The 15,289-nt window shown below is 40.5% G+C and overlaps 1 protein-coding gene across 1 annotated transcript in view; it reads right to left on the bottom strand.

Annotated features, from left to right (window-relative positions):
• Positions 1-12,940, bottom strand: part of sdr16c5b (short chain dehydrogenase/reductase family 16C, member 5b) — a 32,552-nt gene extending 19,612 nt beyond the window's left edge. Inside the window, exons 1-2 of the mRNA XM_073042053.1 lie at positions 12,438-12,940; positions 2,696-2,827 (exon numbers count right to left, since the gene is read on the bottom strand). Coding sequence (XP_072898154.1) covers positions 2,696-2,827; positions 12,438-12,758 — 453 coding nt within the window. The 5' untranslated portion in view covers positions 12,759-12,940. The remainder of the gene's footprint in view (positions 1-2,695; positions 2,828-12,437) is intronic.
• Between the last annotated feature and the right edge of the window lie 2,349 nt (positions 12,941-15,289).

The following is a 15,289-nucleotide window of genomic DNA, read 5'->3' as shown; positions in this document are numbered from 1 at the left end:
CATTTCACAAAATGAGTTTGAATGGCTTTTCAGATACTGAACTGTAGTCTGTAGATATCCAAACGGGAGAAAAGATCATTCCTGTGGAAATGACATTTATAACAGTGAGATACAAAAACCAAGAAGCCACACTGAGCAGGATAGCCAGCATTGTGTGGTTGTGAGTAGCTGAAACTATTACAACTTAATTGGCCATCGATGCACCATTTGCCTGTACACCCTCTGTAATACAGTCAACTGAAAGTGAAGTCAGAAAGGTACTGGATGATGCCACAGCTGTCTCTGTGCTGTACACCATGAGCTGTTGCCTAACAGAGGGCAAACAGGTGCTGGTGCTAACCTCTGTGCCTCTGGCTGGAAAGAATATAGGACCAAGAACGGACCATACTGCTCGGGGGAATCCCGAAAGTGATGAAAACAGTGGTCCGACTACAACAGCTTTTGTCAGCAACATATCTGAAAAGCTTCTGATACGTTCATTAGGCTGTTACTTCCAAAATGTAGCTTGTTTTTAAGCTGGAAGAGAGCTCAAAGATCTTCAGGAAAGTTGCAAGTACTCGGCTTTTATATAAAGAACCAGAATATCTCTGTGTGCATTCAGGATATTGCATGAACTTCAAGTGGGACACAAAAAGCTGCCTGTAAAAGTAGATGCAAAGACCAAAACCCAGCTGGATGCATGGAAGACCAAAAAGAAAGGAGTCAAATGGAGATACGAAAACAGATGATTTGTCAGATGATATTTTGGATCAAGAAACAAGAGGAGAGATCAGATTGTAAAGGTAACAATAGAAGGATTAATTAAGAGATTACTTAAGTGAACTAAATGCAACTTCCTAGGATTAAGATGTACAATCTTTAAAGAAAAAGAAAGACCAAGGCATGAAAGAGAGAAGGAACATGAGAAAGAAAAAAAAACGAGAGCATGAGCAGGATCGGAACCATAATAGGAATTGTAAGAGGAGCGAGGAAACAAAGTACACCCAGAGAGAAAAACCAAGAAAAGGAGAAGAGCTGTCAGAACCACTTCATGCGGTCTCAGAGCCAACTCCTACAACCACCTTGAGAAGGCCCTAGAACCGGAGATTGTTTTCACAGCCACAAATGTCACCTGCCAGGCAGAGTGACCCCCTCGTTATCCCACAAGAAAGCTGTCACAGTGATTAAATCTTTAGGCCTGAATGGGAAGATGTTCTATAGGTCAGTTGTGGAGAGCGCCCTCTTCTTTGTGGTGGCGTGTTGGGGAGGAAGCATTAAGAAGAGGGACGCCTCACGTCTTAATAAGCTGGTAAGGAAGGCGGGCTCTGTCGTGGGCAAAGTACTGGAGATTTTAACATCGGTAGCTGAGGGAAGGGCGCTGAGTAGGCTACGGTCAATTATGGAAAACTCTGAACATCCTCTACATAGCACCATCCAGAGACAGAGAAGCAGTTTCAGCGACAGGTTACTATCGATGCACTGCTCCTCAGACAGGATGAAGAGGTCAATACTCCCCAATGCCATTAGGCTTTACAATTCAACCGCCAGGACTTAAGAACTTTTTAAAAGCTATTATTAATGCTTTTTGAGATAGTGATTTAGATGCATATCATATTTTTTACTGACTTAAGTTTTGTATGTAATTAGTTTTGCTACAACAAGTGTATGGGACATTGGAAAAAAAAGTTGAATTTCCCAATGGGGATGAATAAAGTATCTATCTATCTATCTAAATAAAATCAACTATGCTGTGGATGTCTATATAGTAGTTGTATTATATACTGTATACTGGTTGAGATGCATTCTATATTGAGTTGGAGTTTATAGCCAAGTAAGGAGAAGTGTTCTGCACTTAATATTTTAGTATTATTTGAGCAATATTGTAACCATATTGTTTGATTATGCCTTCTTTGTTGTTTACGTAATGCATTGTGGGTTATCTGTAAAAGTACATAAATGGCACATGTCACAGGCCACCATATGGTAAGTGCACACCTTGCTTAAAGTAAAAAAACAAAATTCACACTTTTATCTCCCAGCTCATTTTGCTTTCAATTATTTTTTGTTTGAGTTCCAAAACATAACATGACCCATGAACACTTCTAAGATACATTTGTTTAAATGACATCTTTGAAATTGATTGACTTTAAAAAAAAAATATGATTGCATGAAATGTGTTTTTTGATTAGCGTATGATTTTCAATGGAAGAGGTTGCCCATCTAAATTTGGAATATTTAAGGGAAATGAGAGACGGAACATTTTAAAAAATGTGGAAGGTTTTGGAATCTAGAAACTGGTCTACAGAAAGATTAATAATGATTTTTAAAGACAGCTGACAGCAATGTAATTTGCATGATATTAATATAACTCAGAATGCTTATACAATGTAATTAGAACCTTAGTTAACCAGGTACAGAGATCTATCTATACGGATACTGCAAATACAGGATTTCCCCCTCTAGTCCACATGCATGAAAAGGTTTAATGCAAGAGGCTCCTTTGGGTTACCCATAATGAAATGTGGAGGTCATATCCTTCCTCATTAGTATTAAATAAATAAAAGTTATCCCAGAATTGAGCTAGCCAAAAGGTTAAAATTAAAATTAAATTAATTTTAATTTTAACCTTTTGACTAACTCATTATTCTTGGACAACTTTTACTGTAGGTCAGTCAACTTTTGTAATTCCATATAATACGCATTAAAGATTGCTTACCCAAAAGTGAGCAAGTATGTTCACGGCCATGGTTTTTTCCAATAAATCATCTGATGAATCAAGGAATTTCTTTCCAGTAACAATGCCTGCATTGTTTATCAGAATACTAACATCTCCAACTTCCCGCTTCACCTGTGGAAAATAAATAAATATTAGCAAAAGAACTAACTTGGAGGTTTGAAGACTTCAACGTTCGCACAAAAGTGCAAGTTGTTCTTCTGTTGCTTTGAAAATTAACTTGGTAAGCTTAACTCATTTGTGATTTCTGAAGTGGTTAATACATTAAATATATTTTTCGCTGATCATTATCTACCTTATTTGAAATCAGTAAGCTAAAATATGAAAACCAAGCTAACTTTTTTTCTCCAGATCATTATGTTATGTGCAAGCTCATTAGAAAAAGTAACAGATACACATTTGAAATCTGTAAAATGAGATCATTGATTACTTAAGACCATGAGACATAGGAGCAGAATTAGGCCTATCAGCCAGTTGAATCTGCTCTGCCATTCAATCATGGCTGATTTATTTTCCCTTTCAACCCCATTCTCCTGCCTTCTTTCTGTAACCTTGGACACTCTAATCCATCAAGAACTTATCTTTTGCTTTAAATATATTCAATGACTCGGCCTCCACAGCCATCTATGGCAACGAATTCCACCGATCCACCACCCTTTGGCTAAAAGAATTCCTCACCTCTGTTCTAAATGGACACCCCTCTATACTGAGGCTTTGCCCTATGGTCCTAGATTCACCCACTATAAGAAACACCCTCTTCAAACTCATTATCTAGACCTTTAAATATTCGATAGGTTTCAATGAGATCCCCTGTCATTCTTCTAAACTCCAGTGAGTACAGGCCCAAAGCCATCAAAAACTCCTCATATACTAACCCTTGCATTCCTGAAATCATTCTTGTGACCCTCCTCTGGACTACCTTTCAATGGCAGCAGATCTTTTGTCTGATAGTGTAGCAGTTTTCGTGATGAGTGCTATTGAGTGTAGGGGTTTGGAGTTCAATCCCGGTGTCCTCTGTGAGAAGCCTCTCTGTACATCCTCCCTGTGGAATCTGTGGCTTTTCTTTGAGTCTTCCAGTTTCCTCCCACAGTCCTGTAAATTGTCCCGTGATTAGATTATGGTTAAATTGGATTATTCAAGGGTTGCAGGGTGGTGATGCTCAAAGGGCCAGAAGGATCTACTCTGCATCTCTAAATAAAATAAAAATTTCTTCTTAGATAAGGAGCACAAAACTGCTCACAGTAATCCAAGTGCAGTGTGAGCAAAGCCTTATAAACCCTCACCATTACATCCTTGCTCTTATATTCCAGTACTCTCAAAATGAACGCTTGCATTTGCCTTTCTTACCATTGACTCAATCTGCAAGTTAACTTGTAAGGAATCCTGCACAAGGACTCCAAAGTCCCTTTGCACCTCAGATTTTTGAATTTTCTCCCAGTATAGAAAATAATCTATGCCTTTATTCTTTCTATCAACATGGATGGCAATACATTTCCCTGCACTATATTCCATCTGTCACTTCTTTGCATACTCTCCCAATCTGTCTTAGTCCTTCAGCAGGCTCCCTGCTTCCTCAATACTAACTGCTCCAGCACCTGTTGTCCACAAACCATTAATTTCATCACCCATACAATATGATTGACATACAATATGAAAAGAAGTGGTCCCAATACCGACTCCTGTGGAGCAGCACTAGTCACCAACAGCCAACAAGCAAAAACCCACTCTATTCCCACTCTTTGCCATATGCCAGTCAGCCAACCTTCATCCATGCCAGTATCTTCCCCATCATCCCATGGACTCTTAACTTGCTAAGCAGCCTCAAATGTGGCATCTTGTTAAAGGCCTTCTGAAAATCCAGGTAAACAACATCCATTATCACTTGTCTATCCTGCCTGCTATTTCCTCAAAGAATTATGCTGTCTTTGACTTCATTTGTCAGCCACGGTTGCCTCATCCTCCCTGTAGAATATTTCTTCATCTTTGGGATGTATCCATCCTGCACCTTCTGAAATGGTCCCAGAAACTCCAGCCATTGCTGTTCTGCCGTCATCCCTGCAAGTGTCCCAACTATGATCTTCTTTCAGACATGACTCAGTGATGCCCACAATGTAATACCTGCCAATCTCTAACAGCACTACAAGATCATCTATCTTATTCCACATACTGCGTGCATTCAAATACAAAACCTTTAGTCCTATATTCATCACCCTTTTCGATTTTGACAGGTTATACTTCACCTCGTCCCAGACTGCAATTTTGCCTCATCATCTTCTTGTCCTTCCTCAGTCTCACTGCACACTGTACACCAAATGCCCATCTTCAGCCCTATCACTCCAGTTCCCATCCCCCAGCAAATTATTTTAAATCTCTTCCGAATCTGAACAGCTCTAGCAAATCTGCCTGCAAGAATATTGGTTCCTTTAGGTTCAGGTGTCACCCATCCTTTTTGTCCAGGACATGCCTTCCCCAGAAGAGATCCCAATGAACCAGAAATATGAAGCCCTGCCCCCTGCACCAAATCCTCAGCCATTCATCTGTACTATCATCGTATTGCTGCCATGACTAGCATGTGGCATTGGGAGTTATTACCTTGGAGGTCTTGCCCTTCAGCCTCTTCCCTAACTTCCTATACACACTGTGCAGGAGCTCTTCCCCATTTCTAGTCCTGTCATCAGTACCAATCTGCACCATGACCTCTGGCTGCTCATCCTCTCCTGAGAATATTTTGCAGCCACCCTGAGACATCCTTTACTCTAGCACCTGAGAGGCAACACACCACCCTGGTGTCTTCTCTGTGGCCACAGAATCTGTTGTCTGTTTCCCTAACTATTGAATCTCCTATCATTATCACAGCACCTGACTTCACCCTTCCATGCACCACTCCCAGCAGTAGGCAAAGGTGTAAATCTGATGCTGAGGAGAATGGCCTAAGAAGAACCCGGCACCATCTGTCTACTTTACTTACTTCTCCTGGTGGTCACCCATCTACTACTTGAAACCTGCACTCTCCATGTGGCTACCTCAGTATAATTCTCATCTATGAAGTTTTCGGTCTCTTGGATGGTCCTAACTACACCAGCTCCAGTTCCTTGGCTTTGCCAGTCAGGAGATGAAGTTTGTGCACTTCCTGCAGATATCATCATCACAGAGATTGTTAGGTACCCTACAATTCCATATCTTAGAGGAGAAGTATTCCATTGCCTTAGCTACCATCCTGTCTACATTTGTTATATCTTTCACTCTAACTTCCTAGGTTCAAGTTCTACGATCAACTAAATGACTCCAAGAGACTCAGGACTTTTAGCCTATGCTCAAGTCTGGCCACTCCAACATACAACGGAATTATTTTATGAAACTTGAGTTTACAAATGGCTCCCACCCTGCACTCGCTACTTCTAACAAGTATGGCATCTTCTAGTCAAATCTGATTAAAAAAGGCAAGTAGGGGAGCAAACATGAGGCAAAGTGTCACAACATTTAGAAATGACAAATTTGTGACATGAGATTTTCCAGTATGAATTTAGCAAAAACAGTGTTATTTTTAAATGAATGCAACTGCTAAGGATCTCAAAATCCCAGAGGGCAACGAGACAGTGTACATGAATGAGACACAAGAACCTTGCGAAGTCAGCAATACTAAAGATTTGATTGTGGACTCAGGAAAGAGAAGTCAGGAGAACCTGCACTAGTCCTCATTGAGAAGTCAGGGTCGAGACAGTGAGCAGCTTTAAGTTCCTGCTTGGTAACTTCATCAAGCATCTTGCCAAAGCTCAACACATTGATGGTACATGGGCAGCTCTACATTGCTAAGAGTTTAAGGAGATTTGGTAATTTGTTAATTTCAACAGATATATGATGCAGGACATTCTGACTGGTATAGAAACTCCAATATACAAGATTACAAATGTTGTAGACTCAGCTGGTTCCATCTCAGGCACAATCTTTCCTGCCACCAAAGACATTACCAAGAGAGGGTGTCTCAAGACATTGGCATCAACCATAGAATCTCACCATTCTGGACAAACCCTCTTCTCCTAATTACTTTCAGAGAGGAGGTACAGGAAAGAGAAGACCTACATTCAACAATAGCTTCTTGGCCTTCATCATCAGATTTCTGAAAGATCCATGAACTCTACCCCATTATGCCTAACTTTTTGCATTATTTATTTTGTAATTTATTTATTGTTTTGCACTGTAATTGTCTTTGCACTGTACTGCTCATATGAAAACTTGGAAGTTGTTGTCAAAGACCCCTCTTGCTCTAAGAAAAGTAGCATTTTGCAACATACTCCAGTGAAATCTTCAGAAATCAACACTTTCCCAATCCATTTACTATTCAGGAGCCCTGAAAAACCACTGACGTGAAATGAGTTTTCAGTGGGTTGCTAATCCACATTTATTGCTTTACACCTCCCTAGTTACCAAACATTAATTGTGGATGGATTATCAAACCCTGTCCATATACCTATCCAATTTTGCTTTAAATGACAATACTGAACCTGCCTCTATCGCTCTACTGGAAGCTCATTCCACACAGCTACCACTCTCTGAGTAAAGAAATTCCCCCTCGTGTTACCCTTAAACTTTTGCCCCCTAACTCTCAACTCATGTCCTCTTGTTTGAATCTCCCCTACTCTCAATGGAAAAAGCCTATCCACATCAACTCTATCTATCCCCCTCATAATTTTAAATACCTCTATCAAGTCCCCCCTCAACCTTCTACGCTCCAAATAATAAAGACTGAACTTTTTCAATCTTTCCCTGTAACTTAGATGCTGAAACCCAGGTAACATTCTAGTAAATCTTCTCTGTACTCTCCTTATTTTGTTGACATCTTTCCTATAATTCGGTGACCGGAACTATACACAATACTCCAAATTCAGCCTTACCAATGCCTTGTACAATTTTAACATTACATCCCAACTCCTATACTTAATGCTCTGATTTATAAAGGCCAACATACCAAAAGCTTTCTTCACCACCCTATCCACATGAGATTCCACCTTCAGGGAACTATGCACCATTATTCCTAGATCACTCTGTTCTACTGCATTCTTCAATGCCCTACCATTTACCATGTATGTCCTATTTGAATTATTCCTACCAAAATGTAGCACCTCACATATCAGCATTAAACTCCATCTGCCATCGTTCAGCCCACTCTTCTAACTGGCCTAAATCTCTCTGCAGACTTTGAAAACCTACTTCATTATCCACAATGCCACCTACCTTAGTATCATCTGCATACTTACTAATCCAATTTACCACCCCATCATCCAGATCATTAATGTATATGACAAACAACACTGGACCCAGTACAGATCCCTGAGGCACACCACTTGTCACTGACCTCCAACCTGACAAACAGTTATCCACCACTACTCTCTGGCATCTCCCATCCAGCCACTGTTGAATCCATTTTACTACTTCAATGTTAATACCTAATGATTGAACCTTTCTAACTAACCTTCCATGCGGAACCTTGTCAAAGGCCTTACTGAAGTCCATATAGACAACATCCACTGTTTTACCCTCGTCAACTTTCCTCGTAACCTCTTCAAAAAATTCAATAAGATTTGTCAAACACAAACTTCCACGCACAAATCCATGTTGACTGCTTCTAATCAGACCCTGTCTATCCAGATAATTATATATACCATCTCTAAGAATACTTTCCATTAATTTACCCACCACTGATGTCAAACTTACAGGCCGATAATTGCTAGGTTTACTCTTAGAACCCTTTTTAAACAATGGAACCACATGAGCAATATGCCAATCCTCCGGCACCATCCCCGTTTCTAATGACATTTGAAATATTTCTGTCAGAGCCCCTGCTATTTCCACACTAACTTCCCTCAAGGTCCTAGGGAATATCCTGTCAGGACCCGGAGACTTATCCACTTTTATATTCCTTAAAAGCACCAGTACTTCCTCCTTTTTAACTGTCACAGTTGCCATAACTTCCCAACTTGTTTCCCTTACCTTACACAATCCAATATCCTTCTCCTTAGTGAATACCGAAGAAAAGAAATTGTTCAAAATTTCCCCCATCTCTTTCGGCTCCACACATAGCTGTCCACTCTGATTCTCTAAGGGACCAATTTTATCCCTCACTATCCATTTGCTATTAATATAACTGTAGAAACCCTTTTGATTTATTTTCACCTTACTTGCCAAAGCAACCTCGTATCTTCTTTTAGCCTTTCTGATTTCTTTCTTAAGATTCTTCTTACATTCTTTATATTCCTCGAGCACCTCATTTACTCCGTGTTGCCTATGTTTATTGTAGATATCTCTCGTTTTCCTAATCAAGTTTCCAATATCCCTTGAAAACCATGGCTCTCTCAAACTTCTAACCTTTCCTTTCAACCTAATAGGAACATAAAGATTCTGTACCCTCAAATTTCACCTTTAAATGACTGCCATTTTTCTATTACATCCTTCCCATAAAACAAATTGTCCCAATCCACTCCTTCTAAATCCTTTCGCATCTCCTCAAAGTTAGCCTTTCTCCAATCAAAATTCTCAACCCTGGGTCCAGTCCTATCCTTCTCCATAATTATATTGAAACTAATGGCATTGTGATCACTGAACCCGAAATGCTCCCCAACACATACCTCAGTCACCTGACCTATTTCATTCCCTAACAGAAGATCCAACACTGCCCCTTCTCTAGTCAGTATCTCTACATATTGCTGCAAAAAACTATCCTGCACACATTTTACAAACTCCAAACCATCCATCCCTTTTACAGTATGGGCTTCCCAGTCTATGTGTGGAAAATTAAAATCTCCCACAATCACAATCCTGTGCTTACTACAAATATCTGCTATCTCCTTACAAATTTGCTCCTCCAATTCTTGCTCCCCATTAGGTGGTCTATAATACACCCCTTTAAGTGTTACTTCACCTTTCCCATTCCTCAATTCTACACAAATAATCTCCCTAGACGAGCCCTCTAATCTATCCTGCCAGAGCACCGCTGTAATATTTTCTCTGACAAGCAACACAACACCTCCCCCCTCTTGTCCCTCCGATTCTATCACACCTGAAGCAATGAAATCTAGGAATATTTAGTTGCCAATCACACCCCTCCTGCAACCATGTTTCACTAATAGCTACAACATCATATTTCCCGGTATCAATCCATGCTCTAAGCTCATCCCCCTTTCTTACAATGCTCCTAGCATTAAAATAAACGCATTTAAGAAATTCTCCACCCCTTCCTTTCTGTTTATCTCTAACAGTACAAAGAACTTTACTGTCTTCTTTTTCTTCCTTCTCCCATACATCTGTTCCTACACTCTATCTGTTCCTATACATACACACACACATATATATATATAAAAAAATTAAACAAGCACTTCACTGCATGCTGCATGGAAGGATATGGTCCTAGTGGGAAAATATTCATTCTGTAGAGTAACTTAAAATCTAGAAAACCAAAAACAACCCAATAATATAGAATTAAACTGACTTGAGCTGAAAACCTGACTATTTCTCAGGTGCCCATGGACTTAACAGGTAAAAACATTGCTCTTGATATCATTCAATTTTGAGCTGCCCATACTCACAAGTGACTCATGTTTACTCTTCCAAAATTTTGAAATCCTGTATTAGACCAACTCCTCTCTGCCTTCTTTTTTAAGTGGTAATACTTTTCACTAAAGTAACATGCCTCTTTTTGCTTGATTTCTCTATTTAATGTAGCAACTGAACAACTTTCTGAAAGAGAACAATATTCTTGAAAAAATTCAGTCAGAATTTAGAGCAAACCGCAGCATGCAGACAGCGCTTACCAAAATTGTCAGTGGCCTCAGGCTCAGCACCAATGCCAATAGGGCCTCAGCTCTGATCTTCCAAGATCAGATTTCTTCCTTCGACACAATTGAGACATATTCTCCTAGATCGCCATGAGATCTGGGTTGGTCTCTGTAGTAGTGCCCTTAATTGGTTTTGCTCATATCTCAGAAAGGTCTCCTACTCTTCTCCTTAAACATGCTACCCTTAGGAGACATCATTATAGAGCATAAACCTGATTTCTAGTTATGACACACAACTGTATGTCTTGGTTGAGCCTGACGATGATAACATCCTATCTCCTCCAACATCTGCTATTGCTGTAATAGACAAATGGATGAGCAATAATTTTCTAAAATTAAGATAAAACTGAAATACTTTTACTTGGATCCCAAGCCAAAAGACCAATTTCTTTATAAAACTTGAGAACTTGGCTGTCCTTGTGTAAGTCATAAGTACAAGCCTGGATGTGAAATTTGATTCAGATTTGAATTTTAAAATGCACATAAAGAAAGTGATCACAGCAGCATTTCTACACTTGAGAAATATTGCAAAAGTATCTCTATTTCTGTCATATAAAGATGCCGAAAAACCAATTCATGTCTTTATATCAAATAGACTAGCTTACTGCAATGCACTCTGTAACTGGCCTTCCAAAGCAATCTATTGACAAATTATTCAGAATGCCATGGTTAGATTTTTAACAAAATCCAGGATGAGGGAGCATATCATTCACATCACAGCTACTCTGCAATAGCTTCCTGTATCTTTCAGAATCAACTTTTACTTGTGTTTAAAGCTCCGTATGGCCTGGGTCCAGGATACATCACAGAATTGCTCTTGCTTTATGATTCTACTCAAGCTCTCAGGTCTTCTTCCACCTGTAACTTAAATTTAAACAGTCTTCCTCAATTGAAGACTGGCAGATCAGCATTTTATTAAAAAAAACTACACTCCTAAACTGTGGAACTCAATACACAGGAGATACAGACTCAGCTGACACTTATAAACGCCAGCTCGAAACATATTTACTTAACCTTGCTTTTAACTAACATCGTTTTGTCACTTTTTTATATTTCTACTTTATCCTCTTGTAAAACACTTTGAACTGCATTGTTTGTATGAAAAGTGCTCTATAAATAAGTTGTTATTATTATTCTATCACTATGGCAACCCTGGCATCACACTCGCAGAGAAATTCTCCTAATTCTATTTATCAGTACCCCCACCCATCCACAACAGAACAGGAATTTGTTTTCTCACTTTCCCAGTTCTGATGAAGGAAGTTCGACCTGAAACATTAACTAAGTGTCTTTCCACACACACTGACTGACTTGATGAATATTTCCAGTATTTTGTATTCATTTTATCTGTTTCTTGTGTTCTGTATCCTCTCCAGTACCTCTGGTTTATAAAACACAAGCCACAAAGCCTAGCAGGGGTTCATTACAAGCCTACCAATCTACTTTTCAAATACTTCTCTAAAATAAACTATTGTTATACAAAGAAAAAGCAAGGCATTAGCTTCACCATCTTCACAATAGAGATAAGCTGTCCCTTCTTGATGCCACATGTGACAACACTTACTGAAAATTCTGCAGCAGGAGAAACATTAATCTTCCAGGCCCGGGGCTGTGCAGTCAGATTTTCTTATAGAGCTGAAACATTAACACCGTTTCCCCTAATTACATACTCTAACCGACATGCTGATTGCTTCCAACATTTTCTTTGTTGTTCAGTAAATATTTATTCATATTACCACCCCATCTACCCAGTGTCAATTTTCTTTAGTGATTCATTGTATGAAAGGCCCAACTTACATCACCTTCTCTGAAAAAAAACCCAGCACGCTCAATCACCTCCGGGAAACAAGACAACTTTTTATTCTTGGTTCTCGGAGGGGATGCATTTCCCTGACCTTGGCAGCTACTTCGTACACGGATATCCTCTTGCTGCAGTCACACGAGTAGGTATGGACCCTGGAGGCTCCCCGCTCTCGGGCCAACCGCGCCGTTTCCTGGTTGCCCTCCTCGTCGATGTCCCAGAGGACGAGCACCGTTTGCAGACGGGCAAACTCGAGGGCCACAAGGCGCCCGATGCCGTTGCCCGCGCCCGTGATCAGCACAATCTCCCCGCTCACATTCTTCTTCCGTGCCGGCAGGACGAGCTTCACCAGGAATTCCAGACTGAAATACAGCCAGAGCACGAGCGTGTAGAGCGTCTCCAGGAAAAAGTTCATTCTGCTCAGTCGTAGACACGCAACTAATCCACTCTTCCTCCACACGGAACACCCTGGTCAGGCTTACAAGCGACCTTTGGTCAAAACACGTAAGCACTTGTTAATTATATGCGCTTCAAACGCATTCCTAGCTTTGCAAGCCACTGCTTGTTGAACCTGCAATTCCAGTTCTTGCTTGTAATCAAGTAATGCCATCTATAGGTTTCGGAGATGCATTTTGCGGCTTCATGCTGTGGTGGTGAAAATATACCTCTAGCGTTAGCTTTCAAAATTGCATCTGTGGAGCTGGTTGCATGAAAATTTCCTTCCTTTATGAGCGATAAAGTGACTTTGCCAAGTTTTTTCCTCCAACATGGACTCAAATCAAAACGTCCTTACTTCGGTATGAGTTGTAAAGCAGGACGGAATTCAAAGGAACTATACAAAAATCACAGCTGAACATCTACATATATGTAGTTCCATTGGCAGGTTGGAGAAGCAACACCTACATCTTGTCTGGGTAGCCTCCAACCTGAGGGCATGATATCGATTTTTTTAACATCTGGAAATTTCTCCCCCTCCTTTACTCTTCTACCTCCATTCCCCATAGTGGCTCCCCTGTTACTGCTTCTCCGCTCACCATCTCCTTCTGCACCCGCCCCCTTCCCTTTCTCCCATGGTCCACTCTCTTATCAGGGTGTCACAGCGGCGTAGCGTTCCATAATTTGGAGTTCAATTCCAGAACTGTTCTATACGGAGTCTTGTGGAATGTGTGGGTTTTCCCAGGTGCTCCAGTTTCCTCCCACAGCCAAAGGACCTACCAGGTAGGTTAATTGGTCATTGTAAATTGTCCCTTGATTAGGTCAGGGTTTATTGGAGTTCTAGTGTTGCTGGGCTTGAAGGGCCTACTCCATGCTGTATCTCTAAATAAATAATCGGATTCCTTCTTCAGTCTTTTACCTCTTCCACCCATCACCCCCTAGCTTCTCGCTTCATCCCCTCTTCCCCAGCCACCCATCGTCCATTTCATCTGGTTTCATCTATCCAATGCTAGTTGATACTCCTTGCCCTCCTACTTTGTTATTGTGGCTTCATTCCAGTCCTGATCGAGGGCCTTGGCCCAGAACATCGACGGTTTACTCGTTTCCACAGATGCTGCCAGGCCCGCTGAGTTCTTCCAGCATTTTGTGTGTGTAACTTTGTCTCCAGCTCTGCAGATTTGCTCTTATTTTTAATTGTGAGCAATCCTGGTGAATCTTGAATTTCTCAGTATCTCAGGACATCCACTAGAACTGCTGCATTACCTCTTTAATTACCTCTTAGTAAAAGTGTTGTGTAATCAGTGATTCTAGCAAAATTAAACACTTATGAACCACTTCTTCCAAATGAGACACTTATGGGTCCCATACTCAATACAAATTTCAACAAACCCAAACAAGCAAGACTGGCAACTTTTCCTGTTTTTATTTCAGATTTCCAAGTTGCCACATGTCCATTCCTTTGGTAACTTAATTGGCTAGAACAGTATTGCAACTGGTTGTGCTTTTGCCTTATAGGCTAAGTTGGTCCATAGAACCATAGAAACCATAGAACATTTCAGCACAGAAACAGGCCTGTTGGCCCTTCTTGGCTGTGCCGAACCATTTTTCTGCCCAGTCCCACTGACCTGCACCTAGACCATATCCCTCCATACCCCCTCTCATCCATGTACCTGTCCAAGTTTTTCTTAAATGTTAAAAGTGAGCCTGCATTCACCACTTCAACTGGCAGCTTGTTACACACTCCTACTACTCTCTATGTGAAGAAGCTCCCCCTAATGTCCCCTTTAAACTTTTCCCTTTTCACCCTAAACCCATGTCCTCTGGTTTTTTTCTCCCTTAGCCTCAGTGGAAAAAGCCTGCTTGCATTCACTCTATCTATACCCATCATAATTTTATACACCTCTATCAAATCTTCCCTCATTCTTCTATGCTCCAGGGAATAAAGTCCTAACATACTCAACCTTTGATCCTGTGTTTAGAATCTGTATTGAGCTTGTAGATTCTCCCTGTGACACCATGGGTGGTTTTATTTGCTCCCATGTCATAAAGACGTGCTAGTAGATTATTTGATTATTGTAATTGTTCTGGTGTAGGTGTGTGACAGGCAATCAGCAGGGAATTGACGGGCACACACGCAATAGGTTACAGAGAAAAAGTGGAGGCATGGCACTAAGTCATCATAGTCTTAACATGCTGAATGACCACTTTCTAAGTCTTAAGAAGATATGAGAAACGTTATGATTCTGCTTGAAGAATAATAAAACGCAGATGCTTGAAAACTGGATAAAAAGGAAATTTTTGGGATTAATCAGGGCAGACAGCAGCCAGATGAAAAAGAGTTAACATTTTAGATGAGTGATCCATTGTCACAGCTGGAAAACTGATGAAATAAGCTTGCTTAGAAGTGCAGAAAATTCAGTTCAGAGGCTGGAGAGAATAAGTCCAAAGATCCATAAATGTGGCAGCTGATAGATAAGATTATTTAGGAGATAAATAGGATAGTGGCCTTCA

This window comes from Hemitrygon akajei, chromosome 1, assembly GCF_048418815.1.
Source record: "Hemitrygon akajei chromosome 1, sHemAka1.3, whole genome shotgun sequence".
Taxonomy (NCBI): Eukaryota; Metazoa; Chordata; class Chondrichthyes; order Myliobatiformes; family Dasyatidae; genus Hemitrygon; species Hemitrygon akajei.
The sequence above is the reverse complement of the archived record's forward strand: the minus strand, read 5'-3'. Positions and strand labels throughout refer to the sequence as shown.